General features: G+C 39.3%; 1 protein-coding gene across 3 annotated transcripts; it reads right to left on the reverse strand.

Moving 5' to 3' along the window:
• Window positions 1-1,474: 1,474 nt before the first annotated feature.
• On the reverse strand, window positions 1,475-12,459 carry hmmr (hyaluronan-mediated motility receptor (RHAMM)). 3 transcript variants are annotated; one of them, XM_047802274.1, is made up of 20 exons: window positions 11,828-12,459; window positions 10,868-10,963; window positions 10,684-10,751; window positions 10,534-10,605; window positions 10,248-10,436; window positions 10,030-10,116; window positions 9,821-9,932; window positions 9,548-9,613; window positions 9,375-9,448; window positions 8,343-8,413; window positions 7,901-8,268; window positions 7,474-7,622; window positions 5,367-5,581; window positions 5,166-5,282; window positions 4,933-5,091; window positions 3,592-3,688; window positions 3,350-3,558; window positions 2,822-2,894; window positions 2,457-2,633; window positions 1,475-2,348 (listed from the first exon to the last, which is right to left on the reverse strand). In XM_047802274.1, the coding sequence occupies exons 1-20, from the start codon at window positions 11,871-11,873 to the stop codon at window positions 2,199-2,201; spliced, it is 2,595 nt and encodes an 864-aa protein (XP_047658230.1). In that variant the 5' UTR covers window positions 11,874-12,459; the 3' UTR covers window positions 1,475-2,198. The 3 variants fall into 3 exon arrangements, with proteins under 3 accessions (XP_047658230.1, XP_026991321.2, XP_026991324.2); XM_027135520.2 differs by having other exon boundaries at window positions 3,350-3,688; window positions 11,828-12,458; XM_027135523.2 differs by lacking the exon at window positions 11,828-12,459 and adding an exon at window positions 11,408-11,612 and having other exon boundaries at window positions 3,350-3,688.
• Window positions 12,460-12,645: the final 186 nt, after the last annotated feature.

Consider the following 12,645-nt stretch of genomic DNA (forward strand, 5'->3'; position numbering starts at 1 on the left):
TTCTCTCCATCATGGAGATTTACACCACACACTTGCATCTGCAAACCCAACAGCATTGTAGATGACCCCACGTACTCCTCACACACACTCTTCACCCTCCTGCTGTCTGGAAAAGTGTGCCGATGCATTCAGGCCCTCCCATTCAGACTGTGTAGCAGGTTCTTCCCTCAAGCCATCACACTCTTTAATTCCATTAGACTGGACCGACACACACACACACACTTATATTTAACCGTACTGTACATCTCTGCACTCATACTGCAATTTCCGCATAGCACTTTTTTAATGCAAAACTGCTGCTAAATGTGTTCTGTTACAACCAAAGCATCCACATGCACTTAACAGAACTGTATACTAAACTGCACTGCACTCTGTACACTACTGTATTGTAGTGTAGTGAATTTTTCCTGTCCTGTCTGTTGTCTTTGCCTTGTTTTCACACATGCATGTATGCACACACAACTGTGTGACTGTTCTTAGTCCCTAGTTCTTAGTAATTGTATGCAACCCCATGGTCCTGGAGTGTGAGTGTGGTTTCATTTCAGTGTGTAATACACCACTCTATATGGTTGAAATGACAAAAACGTCTTTACTTTACAACAGTTTGGTGAAGAACCAGATGTGTGAATGGTCTGGTATTCTCATTCTTATAACATCATGAAAATATCTAACTGATCCCTATCTAACTGATTATGCCACACAGCTAGTCAATGGTCTTGCAACCACTACACCAACACTCCTGGGTTTACCAGCCAGCTCCATCAAAACCTTTCAGATGGTTCAGAATGCAGAAACCAGCCCAAAAACTGTCCCTCCCCTGGATTCCTGTAGTCACCTGTATCAAGTTCAAGACCTCAACACTGTCCTTTTATGGTTACGTTCCCTCTCTTCTAAGCAAGGTAGAAGATCTCTTTCCATAACCTTCAATCTGACTGCCCCCCGACCAGTGTTGGATTAAAAACCCAACTTTATCTGTCACAATGTGCAAAAAACAGCTCAAGACCCACCACTAGCTCTTAAGAGTATGCTTTATTTCATGGAGGTTCTCTAATCCAGTACCAAGAACACACAGTACAAGTCTTGTTTTCACCAGATATTCTGTACTCCAAGCACACCTGATCCAGCTGATCAGCTATTTAGCAAAACCTTCATGCCGGTGATTGAGGAATAGTAAACTATTCTGTGCTGCATGTATATCAAGGCTGGAAAGGAAGAATCCTCACATACTCCTACACTTCAGTGCCCTCTACTGGAACACCACAGGAAACACAGGCTTGTAATTCACGTTTAATATTTTCAAAAGATTTATTAAACCCTTCACAGAGCACAGTTAAACGGTCACTCATTGTTTTTTTTTTTACTGTTGAAAAACAATGTACTAAATACTTCCATAAATTTAGATGAATGACTTTTGTTTAGTGTCATTTGGTGTATACATTTCCATAACAGTAAGATAACACTAATCAGAGGTGGACAAATTTTATCCTTTTAATTTTTTTTTATTAAATAACTGTTTTACATAAAGTCATCAGATATAAAATCATGAAAGAAAAGATTTTAAAAAGCTTGAAAAAAAGTCAAGCAACAGAAAGAAAAGAGCAGCCAAGTAATTAAATTACGGTACATGAAATGTGCTGAACTGGGTTGAGTAATTGGATTGAAAATATAAATTGGATTAACAGGACTAGAAAATTAGATTGAAAGCAAGTTCAAAGGTTACAAAATGAATCAGAGTATAGTGACGATAATGGATGAGCACACCCCAGCTTTACAGCATACTAGACAACATACATATTTCAAGAGATCTAGTAGTAGTAGTATCCATACGTAACAAAAAGATGCTTCAAATATTACTCTTTTTAAAAATATACATTTTAAATCCCACATTAAGTCCTGCTGTACTGGTGACCCAAAACACAAAAATAGCTAATAAATAAAAGTCACCCTCAGTGTCCAGATACCAGATAGAACAACACCACCTAAGTGTAGAAGGAATTCCCCCAACGCTTACCTTAAGACATCACAGAATTTATCCTTCTACTTTGACAGGTTCTGCAAAGTCTAGATCATCACAAAATTCTTTCAGAGTGACAGTATACATTAACCCTACAAAGAAGACAGTGTGGGATGACAATGTGACAATACATCACATAGAACAGCCAATTAGTAGCTGATTAGTAGCCACTTTTACATTCTGACTATCTCAGAGGCACCATGGGCTGCTTGTTCTCTTTATGTTCATGTTTGAAGGCCTTGCTGGGGTCAAACCGGCGTGGCGTCTGACCAGTCCGGAGTTGCTCCAGTTCCCTTTTATGCTTCCCCACCTGTATCTTCAGCTTAGTCACTTCCTGTAAATCAAACAATAAACTCATATATATACACAGCACAGCTTAGAGCAGCCCTCACTTCAGAGACTCAGCAAGATTGTTTACTACACAAAGCAAGGCAATCCTGACCTGCTTCAGCTCCAAGTTCTCCTCCTTGAGCTTGACCATGTGCCTGATTTTCTGTCGTTGGTTCTGATGGCCCAGCAGGTTGGCGTAGGCGCCTGCCAGCTTATTCAGCTCTGCCTGAGTAGCCCCTTTCTCAGAGAGCAAAGCGTCCCTCTCTGCTGCAAAGCCATCCAGCTGTTCCTGGAGTCCAATAGAAGGAAACAAACATGAGGCATGCTAGAAAGCCACAGAGAGTATATGAACAGCCAACACCAACATCAATGCTTCCAAAAACCAGATAATTACTTTTTTTTCTTTTCTTAAAGAGAGGGGCAGAAGCTAGTGACAAACCTTTCAGTGACAAAAGTAATTTTATAGCACAGGCTCACCTGGAAGGGCTTAACTTTAGAGTAGAGCTGTTCATACAAGTTCCTCCAGTACTCAGTCTCATCATCTGATGTGCTGTAACAAACAAATTCTGTAATTATGCATAATTGTTTTTATTGCAAATACTAACCCAACTAGTAGTTCTGGTTGTAACAAAGAGGCTAAGAATACATGAATGCACTTTTTAAATAACAGCTTATTTACAGAAAGAAACCTACTGCCTCGGTAACAGCTTTGCTTGTGCTGCTGATACGATGACTTCTGTTCAAATCTTTCTCTAAAAACCTGTTTTGAGGACTTCAGATAAAAAGAAATGCCCTCAGGCTCAGTGCTTTTGGTGAGATGCTGCTACTGAGTCTAGCCCCATTTGTACAGAGACTAACCTTGGCAGACTACTGGGAATGAATTCCTTAAATATATTTCAGCTATTGGATGTGTTTCAGCATTTTAATTTAATTCAACTTGATCAAATCCACAGAGCTAGTCTCTAGATAATAAAGGAGTTCTGGGGCACCGTGTTACTGCTTCACCTTGTTTGTGCCTCTGTGAGCTGCTCCTTTAATTCATGCTCCTTCTGCTCCGACTGCTGGCGGAGTTGCTCCTTCTCCTGCTCCGACTGCTGGCGGAGTTGCTCCTTCTCCTGCTCCGACTGCTGGCGGAGTTGCTCCTTCTCCTGCTCCGACTGCTGGCGGAGTTGCTCCTTCTCCTGCTCCGACTGCTGGCGGAGTTGCTCCTTCTCCTGCTCCGACTGCTGGCGGAGTTGCTCCTTCTCCTGTTTCAGTGCCTCTTGCCCGTTTGCCAACTCCTCCCTGGCCTGCCTGAAGTCCATCTCACACTGGGCCAGCTTAGTCTGGACCTCTTGCAGCATCCTGAGCACAAACATTTAAGCTGATTTTCAATATAATACAGTAATACCTCGAGATACGAGTTTAATTCGTTCCGAGACCTTGCTCGTATCTCAAAGCAATTTTCCCCATTTAAATGAATTGAAATCCCATTAATCAGTTCCAGCTCGCAAAATTCCACCCCAGTTGTTTTGTTTGTTTTGAATATGAAAAATGTACAGTACCTGTATTTATAAATGACACATATTGGATAAAAACATACAGTAATAAAAGAGAATGTTAAAAAAAATAAATAAACTGGTTTAACTTTACGGGAAATGCGCGTAAACATTTGTTGAGGGAGGAGTAAACAGGCAGAGGAGTTTCACTTTCGTTCACTTACTCGCACTCTTAATGCTACTTTACACTTAAATGGAACTTAACTAAACTTCACTAAAATTAACAAACTTAACTGAAATTCTCTTAACTTAATAGCTACAATTTCTGTTTTCTTTACATTAATATTGCTTAATTTTTTTCATTGCTTTTCTTTTCAATTGTTTCTGCCTTTTTTGTCACTCTTTCCTCACTAACATCTGCCGGTTGTTTTAATAAAAACCTGTCCGGTCCGTAGATCAGATGTGGTGTAGTCGCACAAGTTCAAATTTTTTAACGGATCCAACGCTCAAAATGGATCCAAAAATTACAGATCCGCAGATGGTCGGCACCTCACGCAGCGCCTTTGCGACTCTCCATAGGAAATGAATGACTTCCTTTTTAATCGGCCGTTGTTTGTCGTGTGCAGTGGAAAGCCGGCTTTAACCGAGTGAGATGCGGGAAGCTGAGGCAGGGGAAACAGAGCACACGTGGTTGTTGGGGATCTTTGTTTCGGTGGCGGCGGCTCGGATGCTCGTATCTTAAATTTGCTCGTATCTCACGGCAAAGATTTGGTCGAATCACAGCTCGTATCTCAAACAATTCGTATCTCGAGGTATCACTGTAATACTTTATAGTACAGAACTAGCAGCTGTATATTTTTCTTCTTCAAATTCCACATATTAGCTAGGATTATACACTTTCACAGTAAGTCACAGCACAATTGGTTACAAGCACAAGTAAACAGCATTTGCATACAAATAAGGAAATGATCTGTTTACTTTAGGTTTCTGTTTTATAGAAGACTTCTGTGATGTGCAACTGATCTTTTCAGATAGGCCATCACACTTTAGCAATAAAAGGCCAAAGTTTTTAGCAATAAAAAATAAATAATAAAAATAATAATGTCTGACCTTGCATACTCCTCCTTCTCTTTTTCCTGAGTGTGCTGTTGGTGCATGAGCTTATTCTGTTCATCCTGCAGTTGCTGAGTGATTCTGCTCAGCTCCTCCTTCAGCTCCTGTACACGAGTTTCATCCTGCTCTCTCTGTGCACTCAGAGCCTGTGTGGTGCTGAAGGGAAGAAGGGATTAATAGCATGATCTGATTTGAGTCAGGGGGTTTAAGGGCTAGTGCTCAGCGCTTACCTCTCTAGCTCAGCGGTCATGTCACCTAACTTTCCCAGCGAGCTGTTGTGTTCGTCCTGTAGTTTCTTCACAGTCTCCTGATGAACCTCTTCCAAAGTCCTGGTCTCTGCTTTGTGCCTACAAATCAGTGCCAGCATTAACCTTTGCTCACCCAATGATTATAGCAAAATTAAAGCTTGCTTCCTTGTAAGTGAGATTAACCTCTCTAGTTCTGCACGGGCGCTCTTCAGTTCTTCCTCCATCGTGAGTTTCCCCTCTGTGAGGAGATGGACGGTCTCCTGCAGGAGCTTGTCCTGCTCCTCAAGCACATTCACTTCTTCCAGCACCTCTTCCAGCTCCGCTTCTAAATGCTTTCTCTCTTTCTCTAGGTCCTCACGCAGAGATGCCATCATGGTGGTCAAAGACCCATTATGAGCCTGTGGGCAAATTTCACATTTCAGATTAAAATTTCAGTTTCCAAACCACATGGCCATGATTTTAAAACTTGTCAATTTTATTACAGTTGCAAAAAACCTCTATGTGGTTCAGTTATAAATATGGTGTGAAATTATATATATATTATATGAGCATCATTTTCATCTTCCATATCAAAGTTAATAAAAAACTAAATCTAAAACAACAAATCGAAATTTTGTGCATGATCTGGGTGACTTAGACGGCAAAGTAATTAACCGAGCAGAAAAAAAAAAATACATGTCAGTATGTGTGAAGCACTATCCAATTAAATAAGGAGTGTGCTTCAGGCTGTTTAAAAACAAGTGTCAAATGTTATTACTGTTGCAGTAAAAAAAACTTTTAGAGAAATTGAAATCAGCACTGAAAATATTCAAGCACAAAAATAAGATGCTTGCGTTGCAGCCTTTTTCTATTGTGTGTTTAACAAAATATTAATTCAAAGCAATTCCTGAAGCACAGGGGTCAAAACTACTTGTACATGAACATGTATGTGTGTACAGTGCCCCATGCTAGACTGCAGTTCAGGGTGTATCCAGACCTGCCAACCTTGGGAAAAAATTTTGAGTAGCAATTTACTGCAGCGACGCAGCGCGAGGTCAGGCACATTAGCTGGTTAGTGTTGATTAAGTTCACAGGCTCACTCATCACAACTTTTTACTATATTTTTCCTATATAAATACTGGCAAATAAAGTAAAACTTGATCTGTGCGTAAAACTTAAACTTGAGGCACAACACCGGTCAAGAACTTCTGAGGGGCATATACTCGCTTCTTTTTAGATTTGCTTCCCTCTCCCTCTCTGTCAGTATCCTCATCTGACATCATGTGTATTACTAACTGCAAGGCACACACAAAACACACACATCATCATCCTCATGTTTTTCATAATAGGTTTCCACGTGCATTTGCTTGAAAACACTTTGTACATTATTAATATGTTTTAAGGCACAAATGGCATGTAAGATGTGCATTTTACAGTACTGATGTACAAAATGTACAATAACAATACTTGAAATAATTTAGCTGCTACTAAAATAAAGAGTATAACGTTATGTGCATGATTGTGTAATATCTGCATACTATTTTAACAACTCTATGTATTGCCATAAATTTGATCTAATGAACTAAACAGTAACTTCATATCTGACAACACATACATCTAGACTTCACTATGGTTTTGACTGGCTGATCATATAATAATACTTTCTGCTTCTATTTCCCTGCTTTTCACAAAAAAATCTGATGTTCATCAGATGTGATCTACAGGAGCCAGTAACAATCGAGTCAGAATACGATTGATATTTAAAAAATGACATTAGTTTCATCATGTTATAGCATGACTGCGTGCTATAAAAGGGATACACAGACGCTCGCGGATATTGATTTCTGCGTGCTCGCGCCAGGTTGTCTTTTCCGTTAAAGTACGACAGCAATGCCTTTACAGGCATGACTTGCGTTTCCTATATAAATACTGGCAAATAAAGTAAAACTTGATCTGTGCGTAGTGTTCAGTAGTTGAAGTGTTTTAAACTGGCGCTATGATTGGTCGAATTATTATTTTCCCAGGTTGCTGCCCAATGCGGTTACACCCATAGACGCATTGCCTGGTGCGCAAATGCACAGACAGTTGTACTCAAAGCCATCAATGTTTTTTTACAATGCGTATTTTGAAGTGAAAAATCATAGCAGCGTACTTTAATGTCTAAATGCGTATCTGCTACAGAAAATGCGTAAAGGTTGGCAGGTCTGTGTATCCCTGCATCACGCACAGAGCTCCCAGATCCAACACAACAAGGATAAACCTATTAATGTAACTGGCTACAGTGAAAAAATGAGGGGGAAATGTATGTTACCTTCTGTTCCTCTAACTTTTCGGCAAGAGCAGAATGCTGCTGCTTTAGCTGGTCATGAGCTTCTTTCTCACACTTCTTGCTCTCCTCCAGTGAGCAAACCTCAGCCTGCAGTTCCTGCACTCTCCTCAGTGCTTTCTCCTGTGTCCTTTCTACTCACACAAACAAGGATGAACCGAAATACACAGACAGAAAGAACAACTGAATTTAATATGCAGAATCAGCAATTTTTTTCAATGAAAACTAGGAGACAACAGAGCAAATGCACAAAGCGTACGTGTAGTGTTGGCTAACCAACTGATCTCTGCTGTTAAAGATGTTAGATGTTCATAAGCTAATAGAGTGTATTATATGCCATTATAAAATTTAAAAGTAGACATCTCCACAATGAAATATAACAGACCCCAGAGATCTAACATTAGCAGCTCACCCAGCTCATCCTCCATGCTCAAGCAACGCTCATTTATGTCTGCCACGCGTTGGTCCAATTCCTTTTCTGTCCTTTTTAGCACCTCCCTCACTCGGACCAGCTCCTGCTCTTGCTGTTTCGCTATGCTTTGCGAGTCCTTGAGCTCCCGGGCTCCCTGGACGATCTTCTCCTCCAGCTCTTTCAGCGCAGCCCTAGAGGCCTCCAGGTCAAGCTTGTGATCTTCTAGCTCTTTCTGCCGCTCCCCTAGTGTGCTGTGGCACTCCCGCAGCTCCTGTTGGCATCTCTGCAGCTCCTGCTCCTTCTCCTGCAGAATACTCTGAGACTTCTGGAGCTCCACCATGCACTGCTCCAACTTCTGCTCCACTTCCCTGCACGTGAGGAAGATGTTAGTAACAAATAAGTTTAAAAAGGGAATGTACAGTAAGGGAGGACAAATCCTTACCCAACTTTCTCTTGAGAATCTGAGACACGGCGCTCCATTGCAGATTTGTCCTGCAGCTTCCCTTTGAGATCCTGATAAAGAGAAGCTTTTATTTAAAACCACTCAAGTACTGAAAATTAAATATTGCAAAGACCAATCTTTATTTCATTGAGCAAACTAAAGCCTCTTTTGCACAGTAATGTTCTTTTTCATGTTATGAACTGCATGTTATGAACTGCTCAATGAAACACAGACACACACAAAATAATATGAAAATAAAATTACAAAGAATGTCAGTGTGCTGCAATGTATGTGTGAATTAAGGCTTCATCTTTTTTCTTCTTTATTAAAATGGGCTTGAGAGGAACACTTCACAGTGATGGAAATGGTAACGTGCAATTAGCCGTGTATTTTACAGCATACATAAATGATATGCTATTAAATGGCTAAAGGCAGTCCTAAAATAAACAAGTCATTTATTTAGTTAAATTTTTTTTTTTATATCAAGACATGAGCTCAGTACTGTTATAAATACTGTATTTCTTTTGGATATGCTACAGCTTATTTCCTTTACACTGTAATTGTATTTTAATGTATTCACAGGCAAGATGAAATCCAACAGTTTTTTTGTGTAATCTGCTGAGCACGCAACTGTTCTCTCTGTGGCCAAAAAAGGTTTACTCCTTGCAGTAGAAAAGAGGCTTAATATCTATATACAATGTCTGTATGGTTCAGAACTAATCATTACATGAAAAGCAAAGCAATTTTTTTTTAATCATACATTCTTCTCACTGTACACCGAGGACCGGGAATGCTTATAAGAACCTAGCACTAAATCTGCACTTATTAAATAAAGTTTACAAAGATTTATTTCTTTTCTTTTTTTCTATATTTTTTAATAAGAGTGAATACTTTTTAAAGCAGGAAATCTTTTTAAAATAATTTTAAATTTTACTATTTAAATAAAACAAACATTTCTATAAATATTGTCCAGCCATTGAGAAGAGATATATTCCTTCCTACAATAGTATATTACTTTAACCATATTAATACCTGAATTTCTTCATTTGCAGTATCAAGGTAGCTCTGCAGCACTTTGCGTTCCTCCCTCAGTTCCTGTGTATCAGCTGTAACGGAAGATGTCGGAAATGAGGCAATGAAGAGTAAAGAATTGTGGAAAAGAAAAGAAGCAGAATAAACAGACACGCACAGACAGACAGACCTACCATGCAGCTTTTCCATTTGTTTCTCCAGCTTCTTATTGTGAGCTTTAGTCTCTTCATGTAGGCACTCTGCAAAACCAGCAATTAATAGTAAAACATTCACTTCACGTAGCACCACACTGCAGGATGCAACAGGGAAAGGCTAAACACTATGTTTTCAGATTTGAGAAAATCTAATTGAATCATTTGGCTTTCTCTGTAGCATATGTTCCCCTAAGTGGCTCGGAAAATAAAATGATCTTGTTTAAATCACAAAAAGAAAGATTCAACAGTTACCAAGATCTTTGTTTCGGTCCTTAATAGCATTAAGAGTTCCACTTGAAGCTTCGAGATCAGTCTCCAACGCCTTTATTTTGCCTTCAGAGCTGATCTGCAGGAAACTCAGCTCCTGTTTATTGAAATATAAATTAATTAAATATATACAGCTCTTTCCCAAGGTTGTACACAAAAATCACATGACCTGCTAAGATGTAAATGTAACCCACCTTGTCCTTGGCATCTACTTTGTTTCTTGCTTCCATGAGCTCCATAGACAGTGAGTGGATTCTCTTCTTTGTGGTGTCTGCAGAAACCTGTGGAGGTATAAAAGTAGGAAGATTCAGGAAAAAAAAGAATGCACACACACACACAAAAAAACCTACTTCTGTTATCTATTAGTAATACTTCATGTCTCCTGTTTAATAACATGTCAAGCAAATCCAACCTTGGTCTTGAGGAACTCGTTGGTTTTCTTTAACTCTGCAAGCTGCCTTTCAAGAGAGGCCACGCTGGCTGCGAGACCTGTCTTCTCTCTCACAGCAGTCAGCAGTTTAGCCTCCAGCTTCTTAAGCTCTTCCTCTAGGGTCTGAAGCCTACGGTCCTGTTCTCCTCTCTGCTGAACCAGTGACCGAATCTGGAAAGCAGTGTTCATAAGGATAGGCAAATTTCAAAAGCATAACCACTTTGGTATGCATAAATAATAACTATGGGGTCACTGATAAATCCATTACCTCTTTCTCCAACAGCTTCTGCTGTTTCATTTCAACTTGAAATTGCCCTTTGTCCTTTTTTGAACTATCGGCCTGTGTAGAAATACGCAGCCACATTTATGATTTCAAGTAATTTACAGATCTAAAATCTGGCACAAGGTGGTCACTCACCAAGCCATCAACCGACATGGTCCTACGCACTGGAGACATGACCACATCGTTGGATGCAGGTGGTCCAACTAATTCAGGAAGAGACAAACGTATGAGAAGTCCTGATCTCAGGACAGGCAGAGGAACGTGTCCAGAACTGATTTGATCACAGAAATGGGAACTAAACCAGCAAGCGTTCTCTTACGTTTCTGTGATTTGAAGCGCTCTGCCTTGTGAAAGGAAGCGACACCCTTCAGTTCCCCAGGTTTCAGCTCATATGTACCTGGTGGAGGAGCACACCCTGGGAAATAACAGGAAGAATGAACAGATTATTCTTTTTATCTGAATATCTGAAAGCGGTTACATGAAGGCAGCGTAGTGTGACCTGCCAATACACAACTAAGGTTTCAACATACCCACATGGAAAGAACCTATATGTGGATATATGCGCATATATGAAACCTAGCTGTCCTCTAGAACTGAAGGTCTGGGACACAGCCAGGCAGTCTAAACAATATGAAAAACTCTTACATACACTGCAAATCACTACTTTACACTCTGATGCAATTTAGTACGCATTCATCACAAAAAAACAACCCCAGATATAACCTGTAACTGATCCACCTCTAATAACTCATACTGATATATGGTGTCCAAAAATGCCGTGTGAAAACCTGCAGGTTTGCTGTTTACGTATTAACACAAAATACTATAGATATTGCAGCATAATGTGAATAATGCCTACCATGAAGGAGCTAATATTTAATTAGCTGGTGTATTTTCTGCCTTTTTTTTTTTAATCAGTTGCAAACTCGAGAAACGCTATGCTAGCTATTGTTGACGTTAGGCTAGTTGTTATGCTAGGACAACAAGAGTTAAACGTGTCCTATTACTTAAAATAGGTTTATGTAGCTAATGATAGTTATAATAGTCTGTTTATTTCTGGTTCAACGTTAACTAGCTGCTTAGTCGTTAGTTTTTAAATTTAGCATCAATACAAAACTCAGAAATGTCTGACGTGCGCGTGCTCGCTTCACTGACGTCACATTCAATATAATTTACTAGTATTTATAATCTCACTCGCATTTAATCAGGATATTATAATTATTATTATAGACGCGCTTTATTCAGCACACAGAGCACCGGATTTTGTGATCATACTTACCAATGTGTTCATTAAATCTTTTCAACGGAGCCCTTGAAAACGACATGATTCCTAGAGAGAAAACCTAATTAAAAAGCTAACAATGAAAAAAAGGGGAAATGGAAATATTGTCAGTAATTCAAACAACTTCCACAACTCCCGCTGAATTTTTGAAACTCCTTCTGTAACCAATCAAAGCAATAGAGACCAAATAGACCAATAAGAATCTCTCAACCCGTGACGAAAACAAAGACTGTCCAATCAGAAAGAACTTTCGTCATCGTACGTAGGCCCGCCCATAAGAAAGCATGTAACCTTGTAAATATAGTGTTTGTTATTGAGCACACAGTGAATTCATAGTATAGAAAGGAAATATATGTTAAAAATAATAATAAATAAATAAAAAGTGAAAACTCTAAACGAGGACCATCGTAAACACATAAAAGATTGATTAAATCCTTTCACACAAAAACAATCCTTCTTAGTAATTAAAGAATAAGTGCAAATGATGGCTAATGTTATACTATATATTTTGATCAAAAAATCAGTTTATAAATGAATGATATGCGATTATTATATTGTATTACATTGAATCCATGATATTTCTGATTTCTTACAACAGCTCAATAAAGTTTATATTTCCAAAACTACTGTATTATGGATTATTTCATGTCCAAAACAACAGAAATCCTGGTCAGGGTTGTGGCAGATCCTGAAGGCAGGGGATTTCACCCTGGAGAGGACGCTGGTGCATTGCAGGGCACCATTCATACTCAGAGGAAACCCATGTAAACAAAGGGCAATCAAACCTGTTAATTTGGACTTTAAGAATAAACTAA

This window comes from Tachysurus fulvidraco, chromosome 17, assembly GCF_022655615.1.
Source record: "Tachysurus fulvidraco isolate hzauxx_2018 chromosome 17, HZAU_PFXX_2.0, whole genome shotgun sequence".
Lineage (NCBI taxonomy): Eukaryota > Metazoa > Chordata > Actinopteri > Siluriformes > Bagridae > Tachysurus > Tachysurus fulvidraco.